Source organism: Bufo bufo, chromosome 2, assembly GCF_905171765.1.
Source record: "Bufo bufo chromosome 2, aBufBuf1.1, whole genome shotgun sequence".
Classification (NCBI taxonomy): Eukaryota; Metazoa; Chordata; class Amphibia; order Anura; family Bufonidae; genus Bufo; species Bufo bufo.
In genome coordinates, this window is record NC_053390.1 from 472996416 (window position 1) to 473017171 (window position 20756).

The 20756-nt window shown below is 45.6% G+C and overlaps 1 protein-coding gene across 1 annotated transcript in view; it reads left to right on the plus strand.

Moving 5' to 3' along the window:
* SEMA6B (semaphorin 6B) overlaps positions 1–20756 on the plus strand; it is an 808975-nt gene that overhangs the window by 43846 nt on the left and 744373 nt on the right. Inside the window, exon 2 of the mRNA XM_040419828.1 lies at positions 15915–16035. Within this exon, the coding sequence (XP_040275762.1) occupies positions 15915–16035 (121 nt within the window). The remainder of the gene's footprint in view (positions 1–15914; positions 16036–20756) is intronic.

A 20756-nucleotide genomic window follows, 5' to 3' on the forward strand; every position in this document is an offset into this window, starting at 1 on the left:
TCCAGGACCCAGCGTTCTATCAACCCTATTACTGGCCATATAATCACCCTACCGTGCACATAATGAAAAGGATTGGTGTCCAACGTCAGCGATTGATCGTATCAACGATCCAATCACTGTCGAGTTAAGGAGGTGACTCACCGCGAACCGTCGTCCACTCCAATGGACCACCTCACCCTCCAAATCGTGCACAGAGTGTAAATGCCAGAGCTACATATGATAAGGGTAAAAGTAACAGCAACATCTTATTAGGAGAACCATATACATTTAATATGTGGGTAGGCTCCGAACTAACACGGATCATGCTCCACATCTGTACCGGAGCAGCAGTCGGGTCACCGTGTATGTGCAGGATGTCAGGAAAAACTGTGGGTAGCCGACCGGATCAGCGATGTTCCATTCACCATACAGGGCATCAGTCATGACCATGGTCAATATATACATCTAAAAACCAAAATAATAATTTTTTAGAAAAATTCAAAGTCAATCAACTTGATTATCATGTACACATGTACACTCAACCTACAATGGGTGGTGAGGACCCACGTATAACAGGAGAGAGACACCACTATTCCACCCTAAAGTCAACATTAAACCCATTGGGCTTCAAGGTTTTTAAAGTAAAAATCCAAAATAGCTCCCGCCTTTTAAGGAGAGCTTGTCTGTCCCCCCCACACCTTCCCAATTCTATCTTCTCCAGTATACGGAACCTGAGATCTTTCTGTGTGTGTCCTGCCTCTTTGAAGTGTTTAGACACCGGCAGATCCATCTTTTCTTTCCTGTTGGAGTACCGGTGTTGATTTAACCGTGATTTAACGGCATGCTCCACATACACGGAGACCCGACTGCTGCTCCGGTACAGATGTGGAGCATGATCCGTGTTAGTTCGGAGCCTACCCACATATTAAATGTATATGGTTCTCCTAATAAGATGTTGCTGTTACTTTTACCCTTATCATATGTAGCTCTGGCATTTACACTCTGTGCACGATTTGGAGGGTGAGGTGGTCCATTGAAGTGGACGAGGGTTTGCGGGGAGGCCCTTTGCGACGTCGTCACCTCCTTAACTCGACAGTGATTGGATCGTTGATACGATCAATCGCTGACGTTGGACACCAATCCTTTTCATTATGTGCACGGTAGGGTAATTATATGGCCAGTAATAGGGTTGATAGGACGCTGGGTCCTGGATTCCCACATTTGTTCCTCTGTGGGATTTCCGGGTATACAATGGTCCAGACCTATATTTTAATCTGTAGATTCCCTATCACAGCTCATGTACCTGTTGATATCCGATCAAGTGGATCACTTGACTACTGCTGGCCGATACTTGCACATGGACATGCGCACACTGACCGGGAGACAGGCCATCTTTGTTGTGGTCGCTAGTCAGTCTCTCTACGCTCGAAGTATCGCGCGATTTTGACTTTTTCGCACATGCGCAGAGACCAAATAGGGACGCCACCGAGATCGCGATGCCGGCTCTATATGGATCATCAGCTGATTGTGAGTTTTTTAATGTTTTGGGATCATGTGGACACACTTGCACTAATCAGGGGCAATTACAGTACTTGCCCTACACTGTAAACATTATGTATTTTTATTGGACAATTGCTATATGTACTGTATCCTGCAACTTTTGAGACACTATTTATGTATTTTGTTTATCAAGATGAACTATTGCTCCCAGGAATTTTTTACTTTGTATGGACAAATTGCTTTGATTATTCACTATGTGCAATTGCCTACTGGTTTCTAGATGATTCCTATACGAGATATATTGTCATATTCTCCCCTATAGACTGTATCTCTCCACTACGGTTTATTGTCTCCTTTCCCCTATGTATTATTCCGCTATATTGAATTTTTGGTCCTGGTTCCTCCAGAGGACCCCCTTTGTATAATATGTATTTACACTTGTACTGTATGTATTTTTAGGCCGTGATCAAGGTCCGGGACGGACCGAAGCTTTGGCCTCACTTGCTATAAATTCTACATGGATGGAATAAATACCTACTACTAAGTTGCATTACATTTCTGATTGTCGTGAATTTTTTCTGACTTTTCAAAATAGATGTAGTGCTGCCAGCATTGCTGCAGAGGTTTAAGGGGTGGGGAGGTCAGCCTGTCAGTGCTCAGACCATATGCGTCACACTGCATCAAATTGGTCTGCATGGCTGTCGTACCAGAAGGAAGCCTCTTCTAAAGGTGATGCAGAAGAAAGCCTGCAAACAGTTTGCTAAATACAAGCAGAATAAGGACATACATTAGTGGAACTATGTCCTGTGGTCTGATGAGACCAAGATAAACTTATTTGGTTCAGATGATGTTAAGCGTGTGTAGCGGCACCCAGGTGAGGAGTACAAAGACAAATGTGTCTTGCCTACAGTCAAGCATGGTGGTGGGAGTGTTATAGTTTGGGGCTGCATGAGTGCTGCTGGCTGTGGGGAACTGCAGTTTATTGAGGGAACCATGAGTGCCAGCATGTATTGTGACATACTGAAGCAGAGCATGATCCCCTCCATTCGGAAACTGGGCCGTAGGCTTGTATTCCAACATGATAACAACCCCAAACACACTGCCTTGGTAAAGAAACTGAGGGTAAAGGTTCTGGACTGGCCAAGCATGTCTCCAGACCTAAATGTCATCATCGAGGTGTGGAAGATGATTCCAGTGGCAACCTGAGAAGCTCTGGTGCACTCCATGCCCAAGAGAGTTAAGGCAGTGCTGGAAAATAATGGTGATCATACAAAATATTGACACTTTAGGCACAATTTGGCCAGTTTCACTTTGCGGTGTACTCATGTTTGTTTCCAGCGGTTTAGACATTATTGGCTGTGAGTTGAGTTATTTGGAGGGCACACAAAATTTACACTGTTATACAAGCTGTACACTGACTACTTTACATTCCACCTTTAGTGTTGTCCCAAGAAAAGATATAATAAAATATTTACAAAAATGTGAGGGGTGTACTCACTTTAATGAGATTTATTTTATGCACTTCTATATTCCGCAGCGCTTTACAGACATTATCATCCAACTATCCCCAATGGGGCTCACAAACTAAGGTCCCTATCAGTATGCCTTTGGAATGTGGGAGGAAACTGGAGCACCCGGAGGAAACCCACAGAAACACGGGGAGATCATACAAACTCCATGCAGATGTTGTCCTTGATCGGATTCAAACCTAGGACCCCAGCGCTGCAAGGCACCAGTGCTAACCACTGAGCCACCGAGATGCTGTATATGCAGAAGTTAAACTCGCCCACAATGACAATGGAAATAGGATGGAAGACCGAGGGTGTTGAATCTCATTCCTAAAAGATGGGAATGAGAGTGCTGGTACTGGGGGAATGACCTGGAAAGTGCATTGTGGGGAAAAAAGTAGGCTGTTTCCATCACCATTTTGTTGTCAGGTGATGGAGCTCCCAGCAGCGCCGTTGTCTCCCCCCCCCCCATATCACTAACAGCAGATAACACCGCCCACCCTTGCTTTCAGCGCTGCTGAAAAATCTTGCTGCGCTTCTTCTCTTCCAGCAGAGGATGAAACCGTCACTGGGCTCAGCGCATGCCCAGTAAAACATTTGAAGCTGATGCCCTCAGTTCCGAACACTGCCTGCACCTCCACTCTTCCGGTTCAACTGAGGGCATCAGCCTCAAATGTTTTACTGGGCATGCGCTGAGCCCAGTGACGGTTTCATCCTCTGCTGGAAGAGAAGAAGTGCAGCGAAATTTGTCAGCGGCGCTGAAAGCAAGAGTGTGCAGGGTTATCTTCTGTTAGTGATATGGGGGGGACAACGGTGCTGCTGGGGGCGCAGAGTATGAGCTGAGGAGAGGCGTGCTTGGGCTCTGCTGGAGGGCAGGCCTGGGCACTCAATGGGGGTGTTACTGGGCGCCTTTGAACAAAAATAACGCCTCTCTGGGCACCTTACTGCCTCATTTGCATAAGGAATAAAGTGGATTTTTTCGAGATAGAAACCAAGCAGCAAGGAAAGAAAAGCACATCTGGAAAGGAGGTAGTAAGTGCTACAAAACAATAGTTTTATTTAATGGTGATGATACTGGTGACAGATTCCCTTTAAGTACACCACAACAAACTGTCCAAGAAACTCACGGAATATGTCATTACTAGACACTCAAAATGCCTCTCAGGAGTGTTGAATGGCATTTTCCACTCGTCTCTCTTCCTGATTTTAATCAGATTGTAGGTTCCCCTGTCTATTTTGGAGATCCATTGAGTTCCAACAATCTGATTAAAAAGATCAGGAATCGGGGGCGTGGCTTGACCGTCCGGCAAGATGGCAGCATAGAGGGAGAGCTCCGCCGCTCTGACCTACTGCAGGAGCCTCACTAGCCCGGTGTTCGGGTCCCATGGGGAAATCGCTGCTCTCAAAAAGATCCAGAGGCAGCCTGGCACCTAATTTGAAGACCCACAGCATCGCCACATACCTGGACCGTCGCACTGCAGCGCTGACTGTTCCCTGGGGCCTGAGGCGCGAAACTCTCGCGGGCGCCATTACGGGAGGAGACAGAGGAGAAGCTCCTCTGCTGCAGCGTCCTGATGGCAGCGAGCCACAACAGGTAACCCGGCTCCCCCCTATCTCCGCTGGCTGCAGAGTTTGTATACAGGCCTGTCACGCAAGAGGGGACATTGGGCATCGCTGGGCAGTCCCCAGTGTCTGAATTAGCCACAAGCATGCCGCCAAAGATGGCGCCTAAGCGCAACAATACCTCAGCCACACCGTCCCAGTGCAGGAAGGATTGGGCAGAGCCCCCTGATGACCCCCTGGACCACCTTCAGGCCAAAGGGAGAATAGATGGGGAGGATATCCCTTGGGACTTACAATCTGATATAAATGATGACACTGATGATAGTGCCATGCAGTTATCGCAATCGTCAGCTTCTTTGCAGAGGTCCTTACAGCACCTTCCTACTAAGGAGGATTTTAGAAATCTCATAAAAGAAGTGAGAAATACGTGTAAAACCGAAATTTCGTCCCTGCGTCAGGACTTTAAACAGGTTACGGGCCGGGTGGATTCTCTAGAAACGGAACATGATGTCACCCGCAAATATATTGCTCATCTCCAATCTACTATCTCAAGATGCTCCCAGGCTGTAAGGGATAACACCAGACATTTAGAGGACCTTGACAATAGAGGCCGCAGACATAACATTAGAGTGAGAGGCTTGCCTGAACAGGAATCTGAAGAAAATCTACATGAGGTCCTGAATGACTTATTTATTACTATATTGGGATCTCCACCTTCCCACATTATCAAAATGGATCGTGCTCATAGGGTCTTGCGCCCCAAAAAACGCGTCTGCACAGCCCCGAGACGTCATATGCTGCGTCACAGATTTTCAGCTTAAAGAATCTATAATGTCCAAAGCCCGCGCATTCCGAGTCATTGACTTTCATGGTGTCCATGTACAACTCTACCAGGACTTATCATGGCTAACCCTGCAAAAAAGACGGCTACTTCAACCTCTCTTAGCTTCCATGAGGCAGAAGAAAATTCCCTACCTTTGGGGATATCCATTTGCGCTTATTGCTAACAAAAACGGGAAATCTGTGCCTTTGAGGACCCATGCGGACTTGTCTGCTTTCTGTGAAACGCTGAGGGTTCCTGTACCTCCTATTGATGACTGGGAGGTCCCTGAACCCGCTGATGGCACCCCCCCCCCCAGTTTGGGAGCAAATACGAAGCAAGAACCGTAGGTCCCTGTCAGGAGAAGAACCCAGGGGATCCACATTGAGAGATGAACTGACCTGATCTGCTGTGATCTAAGTAGTATCTTAATGCTCGTCTCCTAAAATTTTAGTCGATTTGATTGGCGGCTGATGTTCTTCATATGTTTTTCTTGCCTTACTGTTAGAGTGTAACGTTCTATGCATACCGCTCTAACATTGTTTTGTTTTCTATGCCGGGTATGTTCAACCATGCCACCACAGGGGGGATTGACCTTTTTTGCCCTCTTCCTCTCCTTTGTTCTTTCGGGAACTGAGGAAATGAGACAGGGCCATATCATAAGTTTCAAGCCTTTTCTGACTGCCCCCGTCTGGACGTTGAAGTCCAATGTTTGGATTATTCCTATCAGTCTCTTCTCTATGCTATTGTCTTGTGTGTTTCCTTGTACCCTCGTGTGTCCCATGTCCTATTATCTGTTCGGTGTACCTAAGGATATTGACTATGCTTTCTTGCAGATTTTCTGTTGGGGTGACTGGAGTGATGTTTCTTGGAGGACTATCTTCTGCACTCAAAATAGCAAGTATATGGCCCAGCCAATCTTTCCGCCATGATTAAGTGTATGTCTTTAAACGTCAAAGGCCTGAACTCCAATGTTAAGAGGAGACTGGCCTTGACGGAGTGTCGTACTCAAAAAGCCGAGGTAGTCTTCCTCCAGGAAACACACTTTGACGAGACGGGAACATTTAAATTTGCAGCTGGACTGTTCCCCAAAGCGTACTCAGCATTTAATGATAAAAAAAAGGCTGGAGTTGCGATCCTTTTATCTGTTAATTGCCCACTCCAGGTGACCTCACAGATATCTGTCTGACCCTCAGGGTTGTTATATTATCCATTATCCTGCAAGCAACCTTGCATGGTACCCCCACTGTCCTCTGTAATCTATACTCTCCGAATTCCAAACAGATCTCCTTCCTCACTAAGGTGCTCACGAAGGTATCTCATTTACTTCCAGCAGCACTTATTGTGGGAGGTGATTTTAATGTCTCCTTCTCTGAAATGCTAGCCAGACGTTAGCAGGAAAAACCCCTTCCAGGGAGCAGGCTAGGCTTTCACGCCTTTTTAGACGTTTGGTGAGAAAGTTTGCGGTGTATGACTTGTGGCGAGTGAATTACCCTACGTCTAGGACGTTTACGTTCTACTCACATCCTCACAGTACACACACTCGAATTGATTACTTTCTCTGTAATATCCCCACAATGCGCTTAATGATGGACGCTGATATAGGGTCTATCACGTGGTCAGACCATGCGCCTATTTTTTTTACGTTAAACACTAGACACCCAATTACTAAGGTTTGCCACTGGCGTTTAAACGAGAGCCTTCTTTCTAACCCTATACCTAGACAGTCCTTACAGGAGGGCTTGTCAGAATATTTTCGTATTAACCAACAATCAGTCTCTTCCATGTCTACCTTATGGGAGGGGCATAAAACTGTCTTTAGGGGTAATTGCATAGCCATTGGAGCTAAAATGAAAAAGGATAGAAATATGCAGTATTGTTGTATCAAGAAAGATCTGGAGCGCTTGGAGGATCAGTTGGGATCCCGCAACTCTCGTCACCTTTTAAAGGCACATACTTATGCTGAGAGCTAAGTTGAGAGATCTAGCATTGGTGAAAACCGATAAACTACTTCTGTATTCTCGGCAACGCTATTATGCCTGGGGAAATAAATCGCACACGCTCTTGGCGAAACAGTTGCGAGATTCTAATATGACAAGCACCCCGACTGCCTTGAGACAAGCAGATGGCACTATTACCTATGATCCCAATAAAATGATGGCCCTCTTTCAGAAATACTGTGAAAATCTTTACTCTCTCCCCCAGCAGGTCCCTAAGGACCCTCTGAGGCAACGGGAAATGTTTTGCTCCTTCCTCAAACAATGTCAGCTACCTAAATTAACTAGTGACCTAGCAGCTACCCTTAACACTCAGATTATAGCTGAAGAAATATCAGAAGTGATAAAAAACCTTCCTAATCGCAAGTCACCTGGGCCGGATGGTCTGCCATACCTCTATTATAAAACATATGTAGATATCCTCCTTCCATATATGGTCAAGATTTTTAACTCTTTCCTAGAGGGCTATCCTATACCAGACACAATGCTTCAATCCTTCATCACCTTATACCAAAACCAGAGAAGGATCATATGGACTGCGCCAACTATCGTCCTATAGCCCTCCTTAATTCAGACTTAAAGATATTTACGAAACTTCTGGCAAACAGGCTCGTTAACCTGCTCCCGAGTTTGATCCATAAAGATCAAGTTGGCTTTGTGTTAAATCGCCAAGGAGGTGAGAATACGAGGAGGACTATAGATCTGATAGACATTGTTAACAGGCGGAAACAACAAGCGTTAATATTGGGCCTTGATGCAGAAAAGGCTTTTGACCGCCTAAGTTGGCCTTTTATGTTTTCTGCATTACGGTGTTTTGGTATAGGGGGGCCTTTCTTGAATGCCATTCGTGCTCTTTACACCCGCCCAACAGCTTATGTGAAAACGACACATGCCCAGTCCAGCATGATAACTATTCAAAACGGAACTAGGCAGGGTTGCCCGTTATCCCCCTTACTTTTCGTACTTTGCATAGAGCCATTAGCAGCGCTATTACGAGCCCATCCTGATATTCAAGGAATAGAAGTCAATAAGGTGTCCTTTAAATTATCACTCTTCGGTGATGATATCCTTCTTACGTTGACAAACCTACATACTTTGCTGCCAAATTTATTTCGGACAATAGGGGAATATAGCAGATTGTCTGGGTATAAGATTAATACATCAAAAACGGAGGCTTTATCTATTAATATCCCGCCAGATGTACTGAGTGCCCTACAAAGTAATTTCCATTTTAAATGGGATGATACCACTCTCAAATATCTGGGAGTGCAGCTAACAAAAACATATAACACCCTCTACGCTCATAATTTTGTTCACCTCTTCCAGGAACTTAATTTGCTTATGGCTAAATGGATGCCCTTGCTAATTTCTTTGCTGGGACGCATTGCAGCGGTCAAAATGACCATATTGCCTAAATTATTATATGTGATGGAAACTATTCCAGTTCCCATACCTAAGAAGGATCTGAAAGCTTTGCAATCTTCCATCCTTAGGTTTGTCTGGATTGGAAAAAGACATAGAATTTCTTGCAGTACTCTTACCGCCCTTAAATCACAAGGTGGTCTGGGGCTCCCTGATATAATGAAATACTACTGGGCGACACATTTGCGTTGTATCTGTCACGGCGCCGTCTAGGAGGCGGGCACGTCCAGAGCACGCGCGCATCATCAGTGCGTCCAGCGTCACCCGCGCCCCTGATAATACTATGTGTGCATCTATCTGCATTCATGCTAATGGTTTTAGGGCTGAGCACCGAGCTGATCACTCGGTGGTCGGCTGTGTAGTCTGTGTGAAGTCATGTGACGCTGGCCACGTCACATGACCCCTCTAGCTCCCTATTTAAACAGGCAATCTGCTGGCCACAGATTGCCTGTTATTTAGGTTCCACCTGCGATTTTGTCTTTCCTGGTGTACTGACCCCCTGCTGAACTCCTGACGATCCTCTGCTGACTCCTTTGGTACTTCGCGACTCTCCTGGTATTTATGACCCCGGCTTCTCCTGACTATTCTCTGCTTGCTCCATTTGTCCTTTGTAGATTTCCTGGCATTGACTCGGTCCGTTCACGTTCTGTTGTTTGTCGGTCTGTCATCCCTGCACTTGTTCCAAGCTAGGGATTGCCGTCCAGTTGTCCCCTGTCATTAGGACTCGCGAGGCAAGTAGGCAGGGCCAGGGGTGAGGGTGGAGCGCAGTGGTCACTTCCCTCCCCCCTGTGTGTGTGTGTACGTGACCGTTACAGTATCCCTGCGTGGTCTTCCCTCCTGGCATTCTCTAGATGGATGGAAATTGAGAAGCTATGGTTGGTCCCTATTCACCCTAATGCCCTTTTGTGGACACCATTACCGGCCAATTGTACTACCCAATTGTTGGGTCCTATGTCACTAACATACAATATCTGGAAAAGTTGCAAACAGAAATTCCCATTGGTATCTGATAAATCCTCAATGACCTCGTTTTTATTTAATCCTGTATTCCCATTAGGGTTACAATACACATCTTTTAAGCCGTGGTTTTCCAACAAATTATTCAGATTTGCTGATGTAGTGGAATATAGGACCCTTGAGATTATACCGTTTGAATTTTTTAAGGAAAAATACAATCTACCTGGGTCCTCTAGATGGCAGCATATACAAATTCAACACTTGCTTAGAACCCTATTTAATGATACGAAGGTATCTACTCCGACAGTGTTTGAACGACTTTGTAAACTCTCGACCTCCACCAGGGGTCTTATATCAGACATATATGTTCTTCTCTCAACTCCGGAATCCCCACGGGTTATGCGTCATGCGTATATGTCTAAATGGGAGAGATACTTGGAGAAGGAAATACCACCGAGTGATTGGCAGCTTATATGGCGTAGAGCAGCAATGTCGTCCACTTGTGTGACCTATAGAGAGAATTCCTATAAGCTATTGATGTTTTGGTATCATACACCCCAGATGCTCAAGCACCTGAATCCTACTGTCTCTAGTACTTGTTGCAGGTGTGGCTCTGGCCAAGGGTCTTTATTTCACATCTTTTGGGATTGTCAAGCTATATTCCCACTATGGAGAGAGGCCCAACACCTTATAATGCAACTAATTAATATAAAATTCTCACTGGACCCATATATGTTTTTACTGAACATGCCCTCAATAGTACTAAAGAAACTCGTACTCTGCTTAGTATTTCACATATTGTCGGCAACTAGACGCCTTATAGCTAAATACTGGAAGAGACAGGACATACCGACTCGGCTTGATCTGTTCTCTAGTATTATGGAGGTTAAACGAATGGAATATTTAACTGCGCTTATCAATAACTCTATAGACAAATTTCATAAGGTATGGCAGCCTTGGGACACATTCGCAGAGATCGCTGAATAGTATCCCTCTCGCCCCCCCTCCCTCTGTCCACCCTTTTGTGTCTTGTCCTGTCCCTTGTTCATAGTAATGACAATGTTATACACTATGTTTGCATAGTCGTGGGCAGCTCCTGCCCAGTTATATTACTATTTCTCCTGTGATCGGGTTGTATACGAATTAGTATTGATGGAACTGGAATTGCTTGATATGCATTTATGTGATTTATTTGCGCTGTCAAATTTTTCATATTTACTGATCACCTGATGGTCAGCAGGTTTCATAAGGAAATATGTATGTTTCTTTTATTCTTATAACTTCTTTAATAAAAAGACAATTATACAAAAAAAAAAAAAAGATCAGGAATCAGAGAAAGAGGGTATTGATTCTGAATGGTAATTTTGTTGAGCATCCTGGAGTTTATACAACGACGAAGACCTCCGTCCTTTTTACTACAAAAATGAAGCCGGCCCCTATGGGAGAAACGGATGGACGGATGTGCTCTTTCTTAAGGCTATCTTGGATGTACTTTCTCATAGCCAGTCTCTGGCCCAGAGAGATTAAACATCCGACAAAGCTCCAGGTAGTAATTCAATGGCACAGTTGTATTCTCTATGGGGTGGCAAGGCCTCAGAAGCCTCCTTAGGGAATCCTGAAAATCTTGAATAAACCTAGGAATGGAACCCTCTTCCAGACCCAGGCCAGCAAGCTGAACTTGCAGTGACTAGAGCGCTGAGAGCTTACTTAATCAGCTCTCCAGTACTCCAGTCAAATTTTGGGGATTAGTTCTTCAACCAGGGTAACCCTAAAACAACATCAGATAAATTGTTCAAAACAAATAGTGAACATTTTTCAGAGTGAATCAGAGCCACTGTCATAACTAAATACTTTGTAATTCTATAAACCCTCCGGCCAATGGAGTGGTGTCTACTCCAGACACCGGAATGGGCTTATGTAACTCGCACACTAAAAGATAATTAACAAAATTTGCAGCAGACCCCAAATCAACAAAAGCATGACCCGTAACAGTCCTCACTGGCAGAAGTATTCTTGTACACTTCTCGGGAAATATCTGTGCGTCTGAGTGACCTCCCCGAACTTTACTTAGACGCTGAAGTTTCCACCTTTGGTTTCACAGGGCAAGATCGGACTTGATGAGCAGGGCTGCTGCAATGGAAACACAGTGTGTTCTTTCGGCGATGCTGACTCTGCTGCTGAGATGCCATAGCACCAACCATCATAGGATCCTCGGATTCTTCAGGAGCCTTAGATCCAGCAGAAGGTTTACTGACAGAGGAGGAAGAAGAGGGATGGACACAGACAGACCTCTTACACTTGCATTATCTAATACGCCTATCAAGGAGAATAGCCAAAGACATTGCTTCATGAAGGGAATCTGGGCTGGGATGACTAACTAGCAGATCTTTTAAGTTGTTGGCTGGAACGTTCCAACTAGAGGCAGTACACCATTTGCAGAACTCAGCACATTACTGCTCGACTGGACGCTTGCTCTGACTTAGAGACAAGGGCTGACTCTCAGCATAAGCCGCCCTATCTGACTCATCATATAGCAGGCCCAGAGATGAAAATAAACAATAAACCAAACATAGTTCAGGGGAGATGGGAACCAGGGAAAATTCCAACTCTTTAGGATTTCCCTGTAGTAAGGACATAATAATGCCCACCGTCTGAACTTCCGACCCAAATGAGTGAGAGATGGAAGTACAGCTTGCAACTTTTCCTGACGGTGACAAATCTTTTTTGGTCCCCAGAGAACCTTTCAGGAATCTGTACCTTGGGCTCTACTAGAAAAGACACTAAAGTGGGAGGTAAGCGAGACTCCTACTCATAAGCCCTTTGCGCTAAGTCTTGGACTAGCTGGACAACACCATATATCTTGTTGGCTAGTGCTAACATGGGATCCATAGCACTCTAGCACCCCAGGGATAAAAAAAAAACGTGTATGGCAAGTTATACTGTCACGACTGTAGCCAGGGAAATGCACTCACACGTTGCGCCCTAACTGTCCCTAATTGCAGACCAATCCCTAAATGGCTAGTCCACAGCTAGTCAACCATCCCTATACTGATAAGTGAACAGAACCAAACCAAGGACCCACAGTAAAAATTGCAGGGATCTGTTCACACTACTGGAATCCAACCCACACAGAGAATGGTCGTACAGAAATGGGTAAAAAGCTAGGTGGTCAACAATATCCAAGCCAAGGGTCAAAGCAGATGGGAAACTGGGTACAAAATCACTAAGCAGAGAATGAGGTCCAAGTCAAACCGAAGTCAAATCCAAATAGTAGCAACCACAGCACAGCAAGGGAAAAACCATAACTAGCAAGGGTGTATTGCCAGCAGGTGGTTTAAATAGAGCACAGAGTCCCTGGATCAGAACATGATAGATCCAGGGACTCAGCGCCCCATTGGAACAGAATATGAGCAGTCCTGAGATAGGCAGGCTGAGCAGTCACTCAACCTGTATCGCAAACATACGGGTGATACAAATAACTCACTAATCTCCCCCAGCAAACATATGCGCATGAATCACCAGGAGCGTGGCTAAAAGTAGACAACATGAGGGTGCATGGTCTATGTGATGCTTCACCAGGAGGCATGGCTTAGGCATGCCTCACCAGGGGCGTGGCCTAGGTGGCGCATCACGGGGCAATGGTCCGGCAGCGCATTTGACACAGTGCTGCTGAGACTGAGCCCCAGACCACAGCATGGGAGCTCAGACAGGTAAGTTGGTGACAACATCTTTGAGCCATGTCTCATCTCTGCAGAGTTTGCCACACAGACATCTGCGGTTCCTCACGTTTCCATACCCCCTCCACCTGCTGGTGCAAGTGTTATCCTGCTGCTAAACCCAATACCAGTGGTGTACCGTCAATAGCGGCAGACCATGCAGCTGCTATGGGGCCTGTGGTAAGAGGGGGCTCGGAGTGCATGGAAGGCCCCACCCCCTACAATGTCTGCAGTTATTTATTATGCCACATTGCCACAGCTCACAGACTCGTCTTTCATCCTGAGTCCCTGCTTCCCCTCTGCTCCCCCTCTGCTCAGGTCCCCCTGCAAACACATTGGAAGCCGCCGATGTACCTGACCCCCTGACAGCCAGCATTGCAGCCAGGCTAGCACTCACTCTCCAGTCTCCTCTGTCTGCTGGACGTTGCACTGGCCAATCAGCATTTAGCAGTGCTAAGCTCCTGCTGCTGTTTGGCTAGTGTATTGCAGCAGTATGCGCTGCCTGTCTCAGCCAGGCACTGACCGACTCCAGCCCCCAGCATCACCGGCAAGACTTGCCCCTGTGTGCCAATGGCACCACCACAGTCCACAAAGTGAGTAACTTGAGTGTCTCTGTGTTTAAAAAAAAGAGTTCATGGTGGGGGGATAATAAGGGGAAGAGGGGGTTCTGCTGGGACATCAGCAAGCAGAGTTCCCAAGGGTGGGGGGCACACTGTTCTGTATATTACTTATAAGGCTTATCATGTAGAGGAGAGTGTGCTCCAGCCCTTCCCCCCATGAACTCTGCTTGCTGTTGATTCTCATATAGAGGACAGTGTGCTCTAGGGTCCCAAGTCACCATGAACTGTGGGGGTGGGGGGCTGGGGCACAATAAGCATCAGCAGCAACAAGAGTTCAGATGTGGGGGATGATCTATGTCACAGTGGGCACAGGCAGGAGGAGCGATCTGTATGTGAGCCCTGCCCTGTACTCAATTAACTGTGCTCACATACATATTGCTCCCTGTGCCCACTCTGCTAAAGCTCGACATCTATGCCCGGCTTTACTAAAGCAAACGGGCAGGAGCAGTGATGTGTGCTGTACATCGCTCACTCCAGCCTCAGTGAAATCCTTATTTTTATACACCGTATCAGCGGTGTATGAGAGTACAGATTATAAAGCGTTATAGGTTTCAAAAGATTATTTATACATTATATTTCTTTATTTATTGGCTAATGAGGGTGTGGCAGGGGAGGAGCCAGGGCAGGTAGTGGGATGGGCCAGGTGTGGGTAGTGGGTGGAGTTAGGGGGGCCCAATTCAGATTCTTGCTAAGGGGCCCAATGATTTCTGTACGCCCCTGCCCAATACTGTGCGTGCTGTGCTCCGCAATGACCCTAAATACTATACTGAAGAAATAACAGTACCATACAGGTATAATATACTATACATAATATATATAATATACATACTAATAGTGCTCCCAAATGTCCCACCAATTATCTCTCAGGGTGCCCGCATTACTAATAGAGCCCCCTACAGTCATAATGCTCCCTGAGAGTGCCCTAATTAGTATTAGTGCTGTAGTGCCTCCCATATTGTGCCCAATAATAATACTGCCCCATCACATTACCAGTAACAATAATGGCCTAGAGTGCCATCCATAGTGATAAAGCTCCCCAGGGTACCCCTATTAGTAATAAGGCCCCATAAACTGTCCCCAGCAGTAATAATGCACCTACTGTGCCCCCAGTAGTACTAAGGCCCCCCAGTAGTAATAATGTCCCCTAAAGTGCCCCCAGTAGTAATAAGGCCGTCCAAAATGGCCTCTATAGAACCCCCAGTACTAATTTGGCCCATCTATAGTACCCCAGTAGTTATAATGTCCCTCATATTGCCACAGAATTTATAATGTCCTCTTGAAGTGGCCCCAGTAGTAATAAGGCCCCCTATAGTGCCACAGTAGTTATAATGGGCTCCTTTAGTGTACCCAGTACTTATAATGACCACATGTACTAGCCCTATTAGTTATAATGCCTAAATTTCCTGAATTCCTGAATTTCTCCAGCACTTGGCAGTTACCCAGGCTCTACTCAGTAAACCACACCCTGCACCTCCCCCTTGGTGTTTATTGACAGCTCTAACATTGTCAGTGCAGAGGAGAGTGACATAGGACAACTTCGGAACCATCAATCAAGACCAAGGGAGGAGTGTGGGGCATGGTTTAATGAGGAGAGCCTGAGCACTTTCTAGTCTCATTGCCCACTGGGTACTTGCAACCTCATTTGAATGTCATAAAAGTTTATTTTTGCAGCAATCAGACCTTTCTCCATAGCCACAAAGGTATGTTTGAATGTATATTTCAGTCTGCTACCCTCCACTGTAATTTGTTAATGGGCTGAAAAGAACTGACAGACTTTCTTTATGTAAATACAAATTGTGATATCTTGCTACTTCTCCTTGCTTATCTTTTAGATCTCCAGACATATCCTGTATTTATTGGGAGTGGTCCCAATAGAAGTCCTTCAAAGAAAAGTAACCAGTTGAACATTCAGAAATTTCTAAAAGTCAACAGAACTCTGTACATTGGGGACAGGTAAAACTGACTTTTTGTTATGTGGCTTTAGATTACTTAAATTAGATTAGATTAGGGTATTTTCACAGGTCATTATAGCATGTCCATCTTCTATATTTTCACAGAGGAACTAAGATAGTGAACATTATTTAAATTAAGATTAGAGTTGAGCGGAACTTGATCCGAACTTGACCCCGAACCCGAAACCCATTGAAGTCAATGGGGACCCAAACTTTTGAGCACTAAAATGGCTGTAAAAATGTAATGGAAAGGGCTAGTGGGCTGCAAATGGCATCAAAATGTGGTTAAGAGCATGGCAAGTGCTCTGCAAACAAATGTGGATAGGGAAATGCCTTTAAATAACATAACATACGTAAAAATAAAAAATAACCTTGATCTAGGAGGACGAGGTCCATATGGAGTAGGAGGTTGAGGAGACAGTGTAGGTGGAAGCGGCGGTGGAGGAGGAGGTAGCCTACACTGCTTTTTGGTTTTAATTTTATTTTTTTAAATTAGGATCCACCCCAAAACATCGGGAAATATAACCTGTGATAACCCCCTCCAGTCGTGCTAAACACACGTTCAGACAATACACTGGCTGCAGGGCAGGCCAGCACATCCAAGGCGTAAAGGGCAAGCTCAGGCCATGTGCCCAAGTTGCAGGGGGCAGAACCATGTCAGTTCATGTAGGCGTGTGCAAACATATTGCCCCACCATGTCGCACATCCCCCTGATGTTCACGATCCAATTTGATATCTGCTCTATCAACTTTCGATGTTCTTTTTTGCGCCTACCATGTTGATCACGGTTAGCGGCGAATCAGGGTTCCACGCCGGAGAGGGAGCGTGAGAAAGAGAGACCACATCCAAGGGAGATCAGTGGATGAAATTTAATTGTGATTGAGCGGAAATGTGGGAGAAGCTATTAAAACGGAAGAATTGAAGGAAAGGAGGGGGCGCGCAGCAATTACCCACTCCCGACTCAGGGAGGTAGTGACGATAAATAACAATACAGGACTCTTAAGATGCCCTGTTAGTTGAATGATTAATAAAAAAAATGATAGGGAATGTCACTGGGGTATTTTGGATTTGGAAACGTTAGCCAGGAGAGGCCCTGCTGCCGCTTTGTTGACTCTAGATAACTTCTGCCTGATCGCACGTCCCTGTAAAGTCCACCATCCATTTGGATATCTTCTTTATCAACTTTCAATGTTCTTTTCTGAGCCTACCATGTTGATCACGGTTATCGGCGAATCAGGGTTCCACGCCAGAGAGGAAGCGTGAGAAAGGGAGACCTCATCCAAGGGAGGTCAATGGCTGCAATGGGATGAAGCAGAAATGTGGGACAAATTATTAAAGCAGAAAGATCGAATAAAAGGGCCAATTAAAGATGAATTTTTGAAATTTAAGTCCCTGTCACCTATGCAGAGAAGGGGTTTTTCATCGCCAGAAATGGGTTACTGTCACCCACCAATGGAACAGATTATTTTTTAAAACTTCGGTCCCTGTCACCTATGCAGAGCAGGGGTCTATTCACGGCAAAAATGGTAAAATGTCAACCCAACCCAAACAGAAAAATTTGTGAAATGTATTAGGCCGTCAACTAGGTAGAGCAGGGGTATATCACAGCCAAAAATTGGGGAATTTCACCCGAAAATGTAACAGACAAATTAGTGAATTTTTCTGACCTGTCTACTAGGTATAGCAGTGGTATATCACACCCAAAAATTGGTGAATTTCACCCGAAAATGTAAGACAAATTAGTGAATTTTTTTTACCTGTCTACAAGGTATAGGAGTGTTATATCACACCCAAAAATTGGTGAATTTCACCCGAAAATGTAACAGACAAATCAGTGAAATGACATAAAATACGTACAAAAAAATAAATAAATACTTGATTTATGAGGTGGAGGTCCATATGGAGTAGGAGTTTGAGGAGGCGGTGGACGTAGCAGTGTAGAAACATATAGAAACATAGTCTGCCCAATATACTGAATACTATGAATAGCCCCTGGCCCTATCTTATATGAAGGATGGCCTTATGCCTCTCCCATGCATGCTTAAACTCCTTCACTGTATTTGCAGCTACCACTTCTGCAGGAAGGCTATTCCATGCATCCACTACTCTCTCCGTAAAGTAATACTTCCTGATATTACTTTTAAACCTTTGCCCCTCTAATTTAAAACTATGTCCACTTGTAGCAGTTTTTGGTAGGTGGAAGCAGCGGTGGAGGAGGACGAGGTAGCCAAAATACAAGAATGAGCAATTGCGCTGTAGTATATCAATGGCTGGTTAAGGCCGGTATACATGTCTATTCTGCACAAGGTACGGACAAGTCCTGTGGCATCCATGCCTGGTTCATTTTAATTGGCTGTGGACAGGCGGCTGTGCTTGTCTGTGATAACGCCCCCTGCCGTGCTAAACACACATTCAGATAATACACTGGCTGCAGGGCAGGCCAGCACCTCCCTGGCGTAAAGGGCAAGCTCAGGCCATATGCCCAATTTGGAGACCCATAAGTTTGAAGACCTGTCATTCAGTACGTGTAGTCGCGTGCACTCATACTGCTCCATCATGTTGGTGAAATGCTGCCTCCTGCTAAGACGTTCCATATCAGCTGGTGGTGCTGGTTGTCGTGGCGTGCTGACAAAGCTTTTCCACATTTCGGCCATGCTAACCCTGCCTTCTGAGGTGCTGGCGGTGCCCCAGCTGCATTGGTGACCTCTTCCTCCTCCTCTGCCTTCGCCTTGTGCTTCCGCTGTGCCCCAGCTGTCAGGTGGGAATGCCACCAACAGTGCATCTACCAGCGTGCACTTGTACTCGCGCATCTTACGATCACGCTCCAGTGAGGGAATTAAGGACGGTATGTTGTCCTTGTAACGGGGATCCAGCAGCGTGGCCACCCAGTAATCAGCACAAGTTAGAATGTGGGCAACTTGGTGGTCTTTGTGGAGACAATGCAGCATGTAATCGCTCATGTGTGCCAGGCTGCCCAGAGGCAACGAAAAGCTGTCATCTGTGGGAGGTGTATCGTCTGTGTCCTCTGTACCCCACCAGCCATGCACCAGTGATGGCCATGAGCTGGTCTGGGTGCCACCCTGCTGTGAACATGGTTCCTCCTCCTCCATCTCCTCCTCCTTATTCTGTCGAATTATCTTCTATATAAAATTATTCTTCATATAAAAGAGAGGATCCTAGAAAAATAAAATATAAAATGATCGGATCCTCTAGGTAGGCTGACATATTACCTCTAAGCTCTTTGATAAGGAATCTTAATTTGTTTTGTGAAATCAGTGAAACAAGGGACAGATATTGATGTAAAAATATAGGTAATAATTTATTTACAAATGAGTAAAATCCAATATAAAACAGAAATAAGATAAATGGATAGATAAATTTACGCACTACCAACAAACCACCACTAGATGGTGGTGTGAGCCACTATTACTTTCTCACCAGCACAAAACTATCCAAAAACCAATAAAATATGTATCATAAAAAATTATATATAGAAAGGATAAACACGGATTAATACAGGAAGAACAACTGATCCACTGTGTAACGGTCACGTACACACACACACACAGGGGGGAGGATAGTGACCACTGCGCTCCACTCTCACCCCTGGCCCTGCCTACTTGCCTCACGAGTCCTGATGACAGGGGACAACTGGACGGCAGTCCCTAACTTAGTATACGTGCGGGAAGGACAGACAAGACAAATAACGGATAGTGAACGGACCCGGTCAAAACCAAGAGGACAAAGCAGTACAGAGGGATAAGCAAGGAAAGGTCAGGAGAAGCCGGGGTCATAAATACCAGGAGAATCGAGAAGTACCAAAGGAGTCCGCGAAGAATAGTCAGGTGGAAGCCGAGGTCAATATACCAGGAAGGATGCGCAGAACAGGAGGAGCAGGCAAAGGATCGTCAGGGAACAGGATCAGGTAAGTACACCGGTATCCAACAACTGCCAGGAACCTAAATTAACAGGCAACCTGTGGCCAGCAGGCTGCCTGTATTTATAGTGGGGAGTGAGGGCCATGTGACGTGGCCAGCGTCGCATGACCGACAGACCAACCTGTCGAGCACCGAGTGATCAGCTCGGCGCTCAAGGCAGACCTAGGAGCAGGGAGCCTCCCAGCTAGCAAAGCTGCCCTGGGAACAAGGTCAAACACAGATCCTCGCTCCCGAAGCTAAGCAGCAGGTCTGCGGCTGATGGGAGACCGAGTGTGCCTTCGGCACCCCGTTACAGTACCCCCCCTTTTACGAGGGGCCACCGGACCCAAGACTTCAGGCGATGGCCTTTCAGGGTGTTCTAAATGAAATTTTCGAAGTCTAGGAGCATGAACCTCCCTGGCAGGTACCCAAGATCTCTCTTCAGGTCCATACCCCTTCCAGTGAATCAGATACTGCAAGGAATTACGCACCTTCCTGACATCCACTATTTTAGACACCACATACTCGACAGCATCATTAACAAGAACCGGCAGAGGCAAGGCTTTTGATGGTAGTACCGGTTCAAAATATTTTTTAAGTAGAGATTTATGGAACACATTATGAATGTGGAATGACTCGGGCAGATCCAACCTAAATGATACCGGGTTAATGACCACCGTAATCTTATATGGTCCAATAAAACGAGGAGCAAACTTTTTAGAATCTACCTTAAGAGAGAGATTCTTGGAGGACAACCATACCTTATCCCCAAACTGAAAATTCACCCCCCTTGAACGTCTCCTAT